Below are 13,265 nucleotides of genomic sequence, written 5' to 3' on the forward strand. Positions count from 1 at the left end.
GGGAGGCAGGATCCCAAGGCCATCTGGATGGAGCAATGGGAAGGCAGGTCTAGTGGTTGTGGGCCAACTGGATTTGGGGACTGGCTCTGCCAATCATCCCATCTCTAGTTGTGCATGTATTTCGATGCAAAAGAAATGCATATAGTCTTCTTTTTTTCCCCACAAGCAATGCAAGGATTATAATGCAAGTGGCACGCAAATGCAAGCAGCAGGATTATTTCCAAGTTGCAAATGCCAGAGGCTCTAAAACACTAAAGTGAAATAAATTTATAAGCGCACAGCACGTTTTTGCCAGCCATTTAAGCCTTCCTACTGTTTTTCTCAATTTAGCATTAAGTGCAGAACCGGGGAGGGGAATCAATCCCGCTACCCCTGGCCCGGATTGGGGAGAAGCATCCAGTCAGAACCCACTTAGTGGGAAAGGGGAGGGGGGGAGAGAAGGAGAGAGGGAAGGAGAACATCCAGGTTATAATTTGTCACACTGTTTACTCCACGAAAAAATGAAGCGGAGAATTTTTAATTGAGCCTTCCTCCCTACAGACCTCATTATGACAGGGAGGCAAAACTCCATCAAAAGGCTCGGCTTTCAAGGGGAGGGGGGTTTAAGGAAGGGAGGGGGGAGAAAGACAGGCAAAACTTGGGAGGAAAAAAAAAGGAGATGAAAGAGGGAAGGGTCCCAGCATCTTAAAATCCTGGGTTGTTTTTTTTTCACATTTATCTTGTTCCAGAGCAAATCAAACTCACACCCTCCCCCTTTGAACCCCCCTCCCTTTTTAAAATCAGCATCACTTCTGCAGAAGACGAGAAATAACGCCTCCCACTCCCCCTCCAGCAATCCTGAGAAGGTTGGAAAACAGGTGGAAGGACAGCCCAGTCCTTCTTGGTGGGCATGCAGGGAGATTTTTACACCCGGGGTGTATGATCTATACCTCCAGGAGAGAGAGAGAGAGAGAGGGAGGGAGGGAGAAAGAGAGAGAGAGAGAGAGAGAGACTCCTAGGTTGTGTCCCAGCCCCAACCATCTGCAGCTCCACAGATCTTCACCCCACCACAATATCTGCCTCCCCGCTCCCTCCCCCAGCCCCGAACCAGCAGAACCTGCAAGGAAACACCCGCCAGAGCCCGGCGCAGCTGGAATGACAGCCAGGACAGGTCAAACTGGAACAAAACAAGGAGACTGCGGTGGTGGGAGGAAGGAAGCGGTGCAGGGACCCCCATTTCCCCCCCTCCACCCCTCCCTCCGAGCGCTGAGCTGCCTGCAGCAACTGCGAAGCTCTCCGTCTCTCTCCGTCTCTCCCCCTCCCAGCCTCGCCTTCTCGCTCCTGCCCGGCAATTCCACAATAGCGGGCATAGGAAGCGATGCCCGCCCGGTACCAGGCGCAGAAAATCTCGCTCGGGCTCTGGGTTGCCTGGCAAAGCAGCCGCCGGGCGCTCCGGCCCCAGTTTAACACCCGCAGCCTCGGCTTAGCCTGCACCCAGGGGATCCGACCACCAAGCCAAGCCAAGCAGCCCCCTCCTCACCCCGGAGCTCTCCTCCTTCCGAGCAGGGCAGGAAAGCCAGGGGAAAGCTGCGCCCCCTCCCCAGCCGCCCCAGGGGTTTCCGCGGGCTGCCTTGACTGAGGCATTGTTCTCCCACCCAGCGGGGAAAGGGGGTGGGGGGTGGAATTGGTTAAGGCTGCATATGCCAGACCCCCTCCTCACCCCAAGACTTCTGCCAAGTGCCCACCGGTTGCATTCACAGCTTCTGGCGGGGGCCCTCGGCTCTTTCCTGCAAATCTCGGACGGGTCCCCCTTCGCCAAGGTGCAAAGGCCGGAGGGGCTACCCCGAGAGGGCTCTCTCTCGACCCCTCCCCACCTTCCACAGCCCGGAGGAAGTGGGGGTGCAGGAGGGCCTCGAGCGCCGGCGGGTGAGATGCGACCCGCCTCCACCCTGCCTCCGAGTACCAGAAGTTGGTTTTTTTTGGGGGGGGGTCTTCCGGCCGCGGAGGGAGGGAAGGGCAGCCCGCCCGGCTTGGCTAGGGGGTCCCTTGATGCGGCAGGCGGAGCAGGGGGGGGACAGAGCAAGACCGTAGGTCTCTGGACCCCCCCTCCCCTTGCAAAAGCACCCCAGCCTCAAATGCAACCCCCGATCGCCCCTTACGCGCTCCCCTCCCTCTCTCTCTGGAGAGCCATAGGGAGGGGCGTCGAGGAGCTGGGGAGGGGGGAGCCGCATCGCTGCACCGGCCCCGAGCCCCCCCTCCCCTCCCCTCCCCATCAGTGCCCTGCCCTGCCCGGGGCTTTGTCTGCCGGTCCCCCTCGGGCTTACCTGGCCGGGCGCGGCGCGATCTCGAAGCGGCTCCCTGGCTGGCGGCGGCGGCGGCGATGGGGAGGGCAGGGCGGGCGGTGGTGGTGTGGGGAGGGGGGGACACCGAGGCGGAGCGGCAGCAGCGACACCCCCGCTCTTTGTGCGGCGGCTCCGCGCACCGCGATGCTGATTAGCCCGGGAAGCTGAGTGCGCCAAGCGAGCGCCCCCCGCGCCCGGGAACCTGTATGGCTCGCCCAAGGCTGCCGGGGAGGGAGGCTGATGGACTTGGGGGCTGGCTGGAGGGGAAGATGCTTGGGTGTCTCCCGATTGGCAGCTGGGGGAGGGCGGTCGCCTTCTGCCGCGCGGGGGGGGGGAGGAATTCAACGGTAGACTGCCTTGGTTTGGGGGGGGGCTCCCTCCCTGGAGGTGGGGGGTCCCTCCCGAGGAGCTGAGCGCAGAGGGGCCGTCAGCAAAACCCAGCCACCGAAGTGGGGTGTGTGTGTGCAAGACATAAAAGGATTTGAAGGGAGAAGGAAATAGCCCCCCAGCCCGGCCCCTACGTCGCTTTCCGAGGTGCTGAGTTGCTAGCCAGTTTCCTCCTCTTCCTCTTCCTCAACTCCCTAAGGTCTCCTTCAAGGTGGGCACCTCCTTTATCTTGCCCCGGAGGGGGGGAGAATCTTGAACGAGGCTCCTTTGGGTGCTTAGAGCAGCCCCTCTCTTGGGTCACTCCTGGTGACCCCCCTCCCCCATTGGGCAGGAAGTCACTTCTCCTGATGTGCTTGGACTACAAATCCTAAGAGGCACAGCCGGGACGGGGAGAGTTGACCTCCACCACCCCACCTCCCAGGGGCTCCCCTGCCAAGTCTAAAAATTAACCTTGGCAACCCTAAAGATGTGTGGACTTCAATCCCCAGCCAGCAGGGGAATTCTGGGAGTTGAAGTCCACCTTAAAATTCCCAGGTTGGGGGGAAAAAAGTGCCTTAAACCATCTCTCTGGCCAAAATTTAAATTCATCCCCCAAATTTTAACTCCTACAGTGGAAATGGCCACATAAAGACTCCTGAAGAATATTATGCTTCATTTTTTAAGTCCTCTGACTTGCAAAAAAGAAAAAGAAAAGGAGCCCAATTGAGAAGCCTTTCAGGGGATTCTGGTCTCATCCTAACAGTGAGGTGACCTCAGTGGACAGGCATCGTTTGATGGCGAAAGGAGAAGGAGGGAAAAAGCTCCCACTTCGCCAATTACAACCTGTGAGGATCAGAAGTTTATTTATCAGCCATTAAATTGCACTAGGAATTGTAGGTACCCCCACCAATCTCGCTCCAGGCAAAACTGGGGCCTATTTGTTTCTGCCAGATGCTCACCATTGGGCCTGTTTTCAGATCCCCAGACCTGGTAGATGGTTTTTAATAAGAGACACAGGCAGTCCTTGACTTATGACCATAACTGAGCCTAAAACGTCCGCAGCTAAGCAAGACAGTTGTTTTTTTGTCCTATTTTACAGCCCTTCTGGCCACAGTGAGTCCAGCTTCCCCACTGATTTTGCTTGTCATACAGTGGCAAAAGGGGATCACATGACCTCCCCTCCCCCCTCTCCCGCCATAACACTGAAACGGTCATAAAAATGAGCCAGTTGCCAACCTGACCAGGATGCTGCTACAAGGGTTGCATGTGTGAAAAACATACCATATTTTTCAGATTATAAGACGCACCTAGACGCACCCAGGAGGAAAACAAGAAAAAAAAGTTTTTGCCCTCCCTGGCCCCCAGAAGCGCTCCGCAGGGCCCATTTTTTGCAACACGTGGAGGGTTTAGGACCCCAAAAACAGGCCTGTTTTTGGTCTATAAGACACACTGAAATTTTCACCCACTTTTTTCGGGGGGAAGAGTGTCTTATACTCCGAAAAGTATGGTAAGTCATTTTTTTTAAGAGCCGTTGTAATTCTGAACGGCCACTAAATGAATAGTTGTAAGACCAAGGCTACCCTCAACACTGTCAAACTATTTACTAAGTCTGCACTACTATTAATCTTCTCATCGTTCCCATCACCCACCTCCTTCCACTTATGACTGTATGACTGTAACATGGTTGCTTGTATCCTTATGATTTATATTGATATTGTTTCCTGATTGCTTATTTGTACCCTATGACTATCATTAAGTGTTGTAAGTGTTGTATCTTTTATTTTATTTTTGCTGAGAGCAGATGCACCAAGACAAATTCCTTGTGTGTCCAATCACACTTGGCCAAGAAAAAATTCTATGCTATGCTATGCTATGCTATGCTATGCTATTCTATTCTATTCTATTCTATTCTATTCTACCTGTGCAATATTTATTTAGACTCTTTGCAAGACAGGAAGGCCACCCGATAGCACAAGTCAAACCCCCAAGTGACAGAGAGCAGACGCTTTGTGGTTTCCCATGCCATTTACGTATAGGATGTTTGCAAGTACCCACAAAGGCGCTTGTTACACATGTGACCAAACCCTGTATGACAAAGACGTGTTATTTTTAGGCAGAAGGACAGAACTTACCTTGCTTGGCAGTCACTTGAGGAGAGCAATGGATTAAATAATTCAGCCTACTATGCAAAAGTAGCACATTTTGGTTCAATGGCCTAATTTACGAAAACATCAGGATGTGTGCAACTGACACACATATCCCCATCTTCATGGGCAGAAGTTTGGGGGGGTGGGGACTGAGATCAAACCTATTTTTAAACTTTGTGCAAGCTTCTTAATTAAATGATTGTGAGCTTTGAATAGAGAGGACTTCCTCAGACGCGAAACTAGAATTTGCAGGCAAGACCCATGATCTAGGCCACCTATTTAAACCAGTGTTTCTCAACCATGTCAATTTGAAGAGGTGTAGGCTTCAACTCCCAGAATGGCTGTCTGGGGAATTCTGGAAGTTGAAGTCCACACATCTTCAAGCTGCCAAAATAACAGTAACAGAGTTGGAAGGGACCTTGGAGGTCATCTAGTCCAATCCCCTACTCACGCAGACCTGTACTAGGGATTCAAACCTAGTCAGGCTAGACTGAGAAACACCGAGTTAAACCATGAAAGCTATTCAGTTTTTTCAGAAAGTAAATTTGTGGCAAAAACTATGTTTCTTTCATCCCTTTCTCTCTCTCTCCCTTTCAAAAAAATATTCTATAAAATGTGCAGAGTTAATGTGTTCAAACTTAATTAATAGGACCATAAAGGAGGAATTTTACACTCCCTTAAAGGAAAAATATCAAATAAAAGGAAGGAATGGAATATTTTACCATAAATTTGATAGCCCATTAAAAAGCAGATAATCAGAAGGGGCAGGAACAAAGATAGATTTGAGGAGGGTCTTCTATTTTCACCCCGATTGACGGATGTATTTTAAAGCAACGTTGTTTTTAATGAAGTGTCACTTGATTTTTTTTTCCCCATTCCATTTGAACTGTTTAAACAAACCAGTTGAAACTATTTTTGATGAGTTTTATTGGCTTGCAAGCCAGTTTGGAGTGGTAGGTCTTCTCACGACTTCCAAAAAGGATCTAGAACTCCATGCTAAAACAATTAAAATATAGTCACAGGCAAGGTAGAAACAGCAAAGTTTAGATTTCTGAATATTAACCTTTAGAAAAAACACAGGTCTTCACCAAATGTTTAGAGAGAAATTGCAGGACGCATGCATTTATAGCCCAGCTGAAATCCATTAATATTATATTTCTTTGCTTTTGTTTTCTTAAGAGAGGGGTTCTCCATACAACTGCAAAAAAAATGAAAAACATGTCACCTCTAAGTGAGGATCAGCCGATGTTAAATTACAGTCCAGTTTCCCGAATCGGGATAAAAGCTTTTGGTGTCATCCGGTGGCTAATTATCTCTGACTCACAGCTCACTTAAGACACTTTGCTGGGTTCTACAAACAGAAAACACGCCATCAAATTTGCTCAAATTTTCATTTCTCCCAGGCGGCGCTAAGCATTAAAAGGGAGCTGCATTATTACTGCAGGCAAAGAAGGTCAAAATATCCCAGACACCAGGTCTCCAAGGCTGCAGAGTTCAAAGTCTTCCTGACCTTGAAGCAACTATAGAAGTCCTCGAGTTACGACAATTAGGATCAGAATCTCCGTTGCTAGGCAAGACGATTGTTCAATGTGTCGCGCCCGTTTTTCTAACTTTTTTGGCCACGGGTATCAAGCAAATAACTGTAGCTCACTTGAGTCATACAGTCATTAAGCAAAGCCACTGGGAAGGTGACAAATGGAAATCCCAGGAACTTGGAAGGCTACCACCTTTATAAATACTGTATGTGCCAGTTGCCAAGCACACAAATTTTGATCAGGGAATGCTGCCAGGATTAAGTGCAAGGGCCTGGTGTCACTATTTTCACTGCAATTGCAAATGAATGGCTGTAAGTCAAGGACTACCTTTAATTGGACGATAAAAGGATAGGACTTAAAGGAACAAGAGAAGATGGGCTCATTGCAGCCACCCCAACTGTTCTTCCCTGAATCTTAATCTTTGATCCCCAGGCTGGTTCACTGTCCTACTGAAGTCAGATTCAGCTGCTCAGCTTCTAAAGAATGAATCTTGGTGACTGTCCTTCCATTAAACAGCAAAAATCTTGCTGCAGCCTCAGAGGTCAAGCAGAACATTAAGAAACCCCCACAAATGTTTGACGCTTTATCCATGTTTAGTATGAAAAAACCTGGAGGAATCTAGCTTAGTGCATCTTCTCTTCCTTCATATCTACACATTTTTCTTGCTTTTGACATTCTTAGTGCAGCGTATGAGGCTAGAGAATCGTTGCCTATTGGCTTATAAATGAGTGGCCATCATTGGCCAACAGGTGATAGCTGCTATATAAGTAGCAGCTGTGAGTGAAGTTGGTTTGTTCGGGAATATTGCCCTATTTTTACTCGCTGTTAGTTTGTTGTTAATAAAGGATTATTGCTAACCGTCAAGCCTCCATTCCTTTCTTCATTCTTTGAATGAAGCACTGGCGACGAAGGTGGGATACTGTCCATTGGTGGTTAGCTGCCATTTATGGTCTACCGTGAAAATATTCATTTTTTGCACCCTTCATTCTTGCTGTTGGCTTAGCAACATTAGGCAGCTCGGTTGTATAGCTTGTTCTTGTTTGTAATCATCCGTCATTTCCTACTGACATACATCGGTAGCAGATATAGGGCAAAGCAGGGACTTATTTTGGAATAAACTAAGATCACATCATGACTGGCTGTAAGCTGAGGGAACATCCTGGTCCAGTATCTGGTTTTTCTTCCTATAAACAATTCTGCATTTGGATGGTTAACTGGCCGAGACATTGGTATTTGAACATAAGATCTTTTTAGCGTTTATATTTTGTGTTTTACGACTCTGGATGAAATGTTAATATATATTGCTAGTCCATGTACAATATGCCATGCGCTAAATAAATAAAGAAGTAAAATTCTGAACAGGGAGACAAGAGGGTTGTGTTTTCAATTACAGCCAAAAAGAAAAAATCTACCGGCTCGTTTTGATGCAGCCACACATTTTTCTTAGCTGGTTAAACAAATCTGGCTTTTAATTGCTCATTGCTTATTCAAAGGATTTGAAATTATGAGCAGCTCTAATAACCAGAAATAATTCTCTTAGGGCTAGCAGCTGAATTTTTTTTAAAGATTTAAAGACTCTGTTTCTTCCATATATATATATATATACACTGTGTGCTTAGATTTTTATATATATATAAAATCTTCCAATAGCCACATTTTTGCAAGCGTACCAAAAAGGCAACTACAAAGAACAGTTGCTGCCCGAGAGCAACTGCTACAGGAGGGCAAAATTGCTCATACGGTAACAATTATCATTTCATTATTGATGCTTCAGAATAGGAAAAGCAAACGGGAAAAAAAGGCTTCAAGTGTTTTCTTAAGGGAACAGCGGAGCAATTATGAAGAAAAGCACCTGTGGATCTCCACTAGCCTGCTTGTAAATGGAGATTTTTCAGATTGGTTTCTTTCAAGGGGGTGTAAAATTAGAGCCTGGACTGTTAGAGGAAAAACCAAAAATCTTAATGAGCACCCAGCTGATTAAGGAAATACGCACCCCAAGGAACAGAAAATGCAGGCCCTGTTTCTCAACCTCGGCAACTTTACCTGGCTGGGGAATTCTCTTAAAGTTGCCAGGGTTGAAAAACGCTGCCCTGCCCTGTGTTGGTAAATTGGCTCAAACACTCAAAAACACCCAGCACCCATTTCTCCTTGGTTTTTAATTGTAAATTTGTAATTCTTTATGGGAAGTTTTGCTTCCATATTTCCGGTTACACTGTTTATTGGGGTGCATTCCCTGAAAAATGCCCGCTGATGACCAGGATTTCTCAGCAGAAACTGCCGCCATTCCTGCCCCTTTAAAATAGGGGCCCTGAAGTTTTGGGAGCCCCACCGGGGCACCTCAGATATGTGCCACAGAGAAGAGAGGTGCAAAGTCTCTCCTTGGCTAACAGGAGTTCCTGCCATGTGGGATGGGCACATCCTCCTTCTTGGAGAACTAGGCTTGTTCAAGTTCTACCAGGACCCCATCGCAGTCTTTGGGGTGCAGGAAAACCACCGGCTTTCCATGAGCACCGATTTGTGGTTTGTCACTCAGAACGCGGATCTTTTTCTTCTTCAGCTCTTCGATGGCATTGGCGATATTGTCCACCTGGCAAAACAAAGAGGCATCAGTTTTCGAAGAGTTACCTATGAGAAATAGAGGGATGCCTTCTTAAAACAAGAAGAGAAAACCTCTGGAGCCCCAGATGTTCCTCAGATACAACGCTCAACACGCGTTGGCACAGAACCCAGAAAATACCTCCAGGCAGATGTGATGCATTCCCCCGGCCTTGTTTTTCTGCAGGAAACCCGTGATGGGGCTCTTTTCTCCCAGGGGGTGCAGAAGTTCCAGTTTCGTGTTCCCCAGCTCCACGAAGACCGTGTAGACCCCGTGGTCGGGGAGGGGAAGGACCTCACTCACTCGGGCTTGTAGCACATCCCTGTACAAAGCAGTGGCTTTTTCCAGGTCAGGCACGGCGATGGCCACGTGGTTGAGCTGACCCAACTTCCACAAAGGTTGGGGAATCGCCCGGTCTGAGAACCCTCTGACCAGCGGAGTTCTCCAGTGGAGGCGCGCAAAAAGACCTGGGACAAGAAGAAAAATCACGTCTCCAGATGTGTAGGGTAACAGCTAGACAGCCTGGGTGCTACAACTCTTCACCTCAGCGGAGTGCCAGGTGAAGCCCGGCGGGAGTGAAGGACGGTAAGACCTCAAAGGAAGAACAATGGTCTTCAGACAAGCAACATCCCAGATCTGGATGAGAAGGGAGGCACTGTAAGGTCATCGTATTTTCCCGATACGTTCTGCCATCTTTGCTCTTTCTCCTGGTCTGAAAATCAGGGCGGTTTCAGTTGGATTGCACTCTAGAATATTGTTTCTCAACTTTTGCAACGTCAAGAGGGGTGGAATTCAACTCCCAGAATTCTCCAGCCAGCATGGCTGGTTGGGGAATTCTGGGAGTTGAAGTCCACCCCTCTTAAGGTTGCCAAGGTTCAAAAAACAGTTTAGTTGTTGGGTTGAAATGTCAGCTCTGAAGACATTTAGACTTTACAAATATAGACCCGGTCAATATTTTTTTCAGGGCAGCTACAACGCATGGTCTTTGTCAGCATTTTTTTTTTTTACCCTCCAGGAAAAAGTGCTGAGGTTCGATTTTGCCCTTTCAAGTCTTGGTTTTCCATTTCCCTGGGGCAGAAAATCCGCGTGGGGTTTCCTTAATAGGTCTGTCTCTACAAAAGGTTCCTTTTTCCCTCCTGCTACCATCTTGAAAAGCATTATTCATATATTATTAATTAACTTTCTGAAGCCCACGCTACATTCCTTATTATGCCCGACGTATTTATTATTTAAAATATTCCCCTAACATTTTTTTTAAGTTTCAAAACCCCAGAGTGCTGTACAAGTGCAAATAATTTATCCGGGGGGGGGGATTTCCCCCCCTTTCTTTTAGGAATGATGTGAGGGTGTTTGATGGAAAAAACTCTGTTAGACCAGGGGTCTCCAACCTTGGCAACTTTAAGTCTGGAGGACTTCAACTCCCAGAATTCCCCACCCAGCAAAACTGGCTGGGAATTTTGGGAGTTGAAGTCCTCCAGGCTTAAAGTTGCCCAGATTGGAGACCCCTACGTTAGACAGCGCTGTCCTGCTCAGGAGATTCAATGGGACTTACTCCCAAGGAAAAAGAAATAGTGTGTGTTTGTTTGTTTGTTTGTGTAGAGAAATGGAGCTAAGAAATGGAGCTAAGAATCAGCTGGTCCCTAGCTGATTGAATTTATCCTTCCTCAAGATCCATTCGTGCTTTTCCTTTCCTCAGTTCTGGAAAATGGACCAGGATGATGTTAGTCTAACTGAAAAGGCCAAATTAAGAGGAGAGAAGTGTTTGAAAGTACAGGTAGTGCTAGACTTACGACCACAATCGAGTCCAACATTTCTGTTGTTAAGTGAGACAGTCCCGTTTTATGACCACTCTCGTCACAGATGCTGCCCTGTTGACGTTGCTTGTCAGAAGGTAGCAAAAGTGGGATCACGTGTCCTCGGGACATTGCAACCGTCATAAATGTGAGTCAGCTGCCACGAATCTGAATTTTGATCCCGTGACCACGGTGGTGCTGTAACAGTCCTAAGTGTGAAAACGGTCATCAATCACTTTTTTCAGGGCTACTGAAGCTTCAATCTGTCACTAAATGTACTGCAAATCAGGGACAAACTGTATTGTTGAAAATGCTACATCATTCTCAAGAATTTACAGACACCACAAAGTTACACTCTCAACAGCCAAATATCAAACTTTCCCAAAATGGCACAGAGCCTGGTTTCCTCCTGCAAAAAGTGTGGATTGTGCACCCATGCCTGATATCCCCAAATGTCTTATATACAATGTTTATTGTTTCACGGGAAAAATCTTTTAGCATTTCTCTCCCCAGCTGTTAAGCACGCTGCAAAATGCCTGATGTTTCACATTCACAAATGTGTTAAACTGCAAATATGAATAAGCTAATCCATTTTTCTTCCCCGCATTAAGGCTGAGGGTAGGTACCACATTCTTGGCAGCAGAAGCAGCTGACATCTTCAGACGGGCATGAAAGAAATCAGCACTTCTGTTGTTCAAATTTTGAACTGGTTGCCAACTTAGCTGCAGACAGGACTGAGTGGAGAGTAACTTTGCCCTGCAGGGACATGGGGGGAAACTACAGATGTGCCTCTTGGAGCTGCCACAACTTGTAGATAAATGTGACAAACAGTTTACTGTCTGCTGGATTATTGGAAAGATTGCTGCAACAAAATAATTATGTGATGCAAGAAAAATTAAGTCTTGGAAGTTTCCCACTGTCCTAAATGTTAGATATTGTTGTTGTTGTTGTTGTTGTTGGTTAGCCAGATGTTTAGGCTGGATTTGGCATTTTACCCACCTATTGAGTCTTTCCCAAGGACTTGGGAGAGGCAGATGTTTTTATTTGATGATGTTAGAAGTACTATCCTAGCTGTTTTGCCTTTTGCAATTGTTGTTGGTCGCACAGCCAGCCAGATGTTTAGACTGCCTTTGGCATTTTTGTCCCTATATCAAGTTCAAGAATTTGAGGCAGTGTTTGTCAAACTTGGGAACTTTAAAATATGCAGATTTCACTCCCAGAATTCGCCAGCCACCGTGCTGAGTGGGGAATCCTGGGAGTTGAAGTCTACCCATTTTAAAGGACTATAAACTGGCTTAGAGAATTCTAGGAGTTGAAGTCCATTGAGAAACACCGCTCTGTGGACTCTAGTTCATGTGATTCAGGAGTATTGTACAAAATGAAGCTCTCTTTGAAAAGCTACTATAGGACTGCCTACCCCACAGACAGGGATATTGGGCTGCCTTCTCCCCACGTGCAGGACAGACCACAACCTGTGATTTCCCCAAAGCAACCAGGTAGGTGAAGAGGCAGGAGCTGCCCTGCGGTCAGTGCGGTGGCAATGGAGCCTCCATGTACAGGAGCAGCCTACCCCTAGAATGCCAGAATTCTAGACAAGGGAAGGAACTGCGTCCCGCCTTGCGCGCTTGCAAACACAGTCCCAGGGAAAGAGCATCGCACGCAGCTTGATTCCAGCTGTTGCAACCCCTAATCTCGCAAAGCGGCAGAATGGAACGTAGGTGCAGGCATTCATGCGCGCCTGCACCAATGCAAGCATGCAAAATGTGCAAAAAGCCCCACCCAGCAAGGTTGCAAAGGGGTCGCATGCGGAAAGCGCCTCCCTCCCGTCCCAGCCCCGTTTCTTCCCCCAACTCCCCAGCACGTACCTGCCACCAGTTTAGCCTTGAGGGCGGCCATCTTTATGCCTGGCACGGCCAGGCTCGGCTCCTCCGCCTTTTCGGCGCAGTGAAGCCAAAAGAGAACTGGCAACGGCGTCGCCGCAGGGCCAAAAGGAGGCGGAGGAGGAACAGCGGCTGCTCGCAAAGCAGGGAAGAACCGCCGCTGGGTCCTAGCGCCTGCGTCTTACAAGGGGGTTCCCCCCCCCCCCGAAATAGCTACCATTTCACGTACATATTTAACAACCACAACAACAAAAAGAGAGGTGACAATGCAAGGCAGGGGATGCAGCACTTAGGGGCGGCGAGGCTCTTTCCGATCAGCGGGAGGCTGGAGAGCAATTCTAAGGATGCATGGGGGTTGTGCGTCTGTTGCAAAGCAGGGTTTTCTTTTTCCAAAGGTTGAGTGCGCACCTGCCCCAAAGGACCCGCCTTTGTCTGTGCATGCCCACCGTGTGCAAACTCTCGCTCACCCTTTCCATAGGATGGCCGCCCCACCTTGCAGGACTGTTGGGAAGATATAGGGAAAGCAGCAAAGAGACATAGGGAGGGAGAAAGCAGTGCAATAAAAGCGGCTGGAGCCTTTTCCCCATTGCAAAGGGTTCGGGAGCTACGCTTCTTTGCCCGGGCAGG

At 48.1% G+C, this 13,265-nt stretch overlaps 2 protein-coding genes across 3 annotated transcripts in view; both read right to left on the bottom strand.

Annotated features, from left to right (window-relative positions):
* The window catches only part of APBA2 (amyloid beta precursor protein binding family A member 2), a 70,084-nt gene extending 57,354 nt beyond the window's left edge, over positions 1-12,730 (bottom strand). Inside the window, exon 1 of one of the 2 annotated variants that reach the window (XM_058156494.1) lies at positions 12,624-12,730. The gene's annotated coding sequence lies outside the window, so the exon portion shown is untranslated. Of the gene's footprint in view, positions 1-2,303; positions 2,397-12,623 lie in introns of those variants that run through there. The other variant, XM_058156495.1, reaches the window with a different exon arrangement.
* Positions 8,508-12,728, bottom strand: MCEE (methylmalonyl-CoA epimerase). Its single transcript, XM_058156502.1, has 3 exons — positions 12,624-12,728; positions 9,107-9,432; positions 8,508-8,956 (listed from the first exon to the last, which is right to left on the bottom strand). The coding sequence occupies exons 1-3, from the start codon at positions 12,652-12,654 to the stop codon at positions 8,804-8,806; spliced, it is 510 nt and encodes a 169-aa protein (XP_058012485.1). The 5' UTR covers positions 12,655-12,728; the 3' UTR covers positions 8,508-8,803.
* Positions 12,731-13,265: the final 535 nt, after the last annotated feature.

The sequence above is a fragment of the Ahaetulla prasina genome, chromosome 13 (assembly GCF_028640845.1).
Source record: "Ahaetulla prasina isolate Xishuangbanna chromosome 13, ASM2864084v1, whole genome shotgun sequence".
Taxonomy (NCBI): Eukaryota; Metazoa; Chordata; class Lepidosauria; order Squamata; family Colubridae; genus Ahaetulla; species Ahaetulla prasina.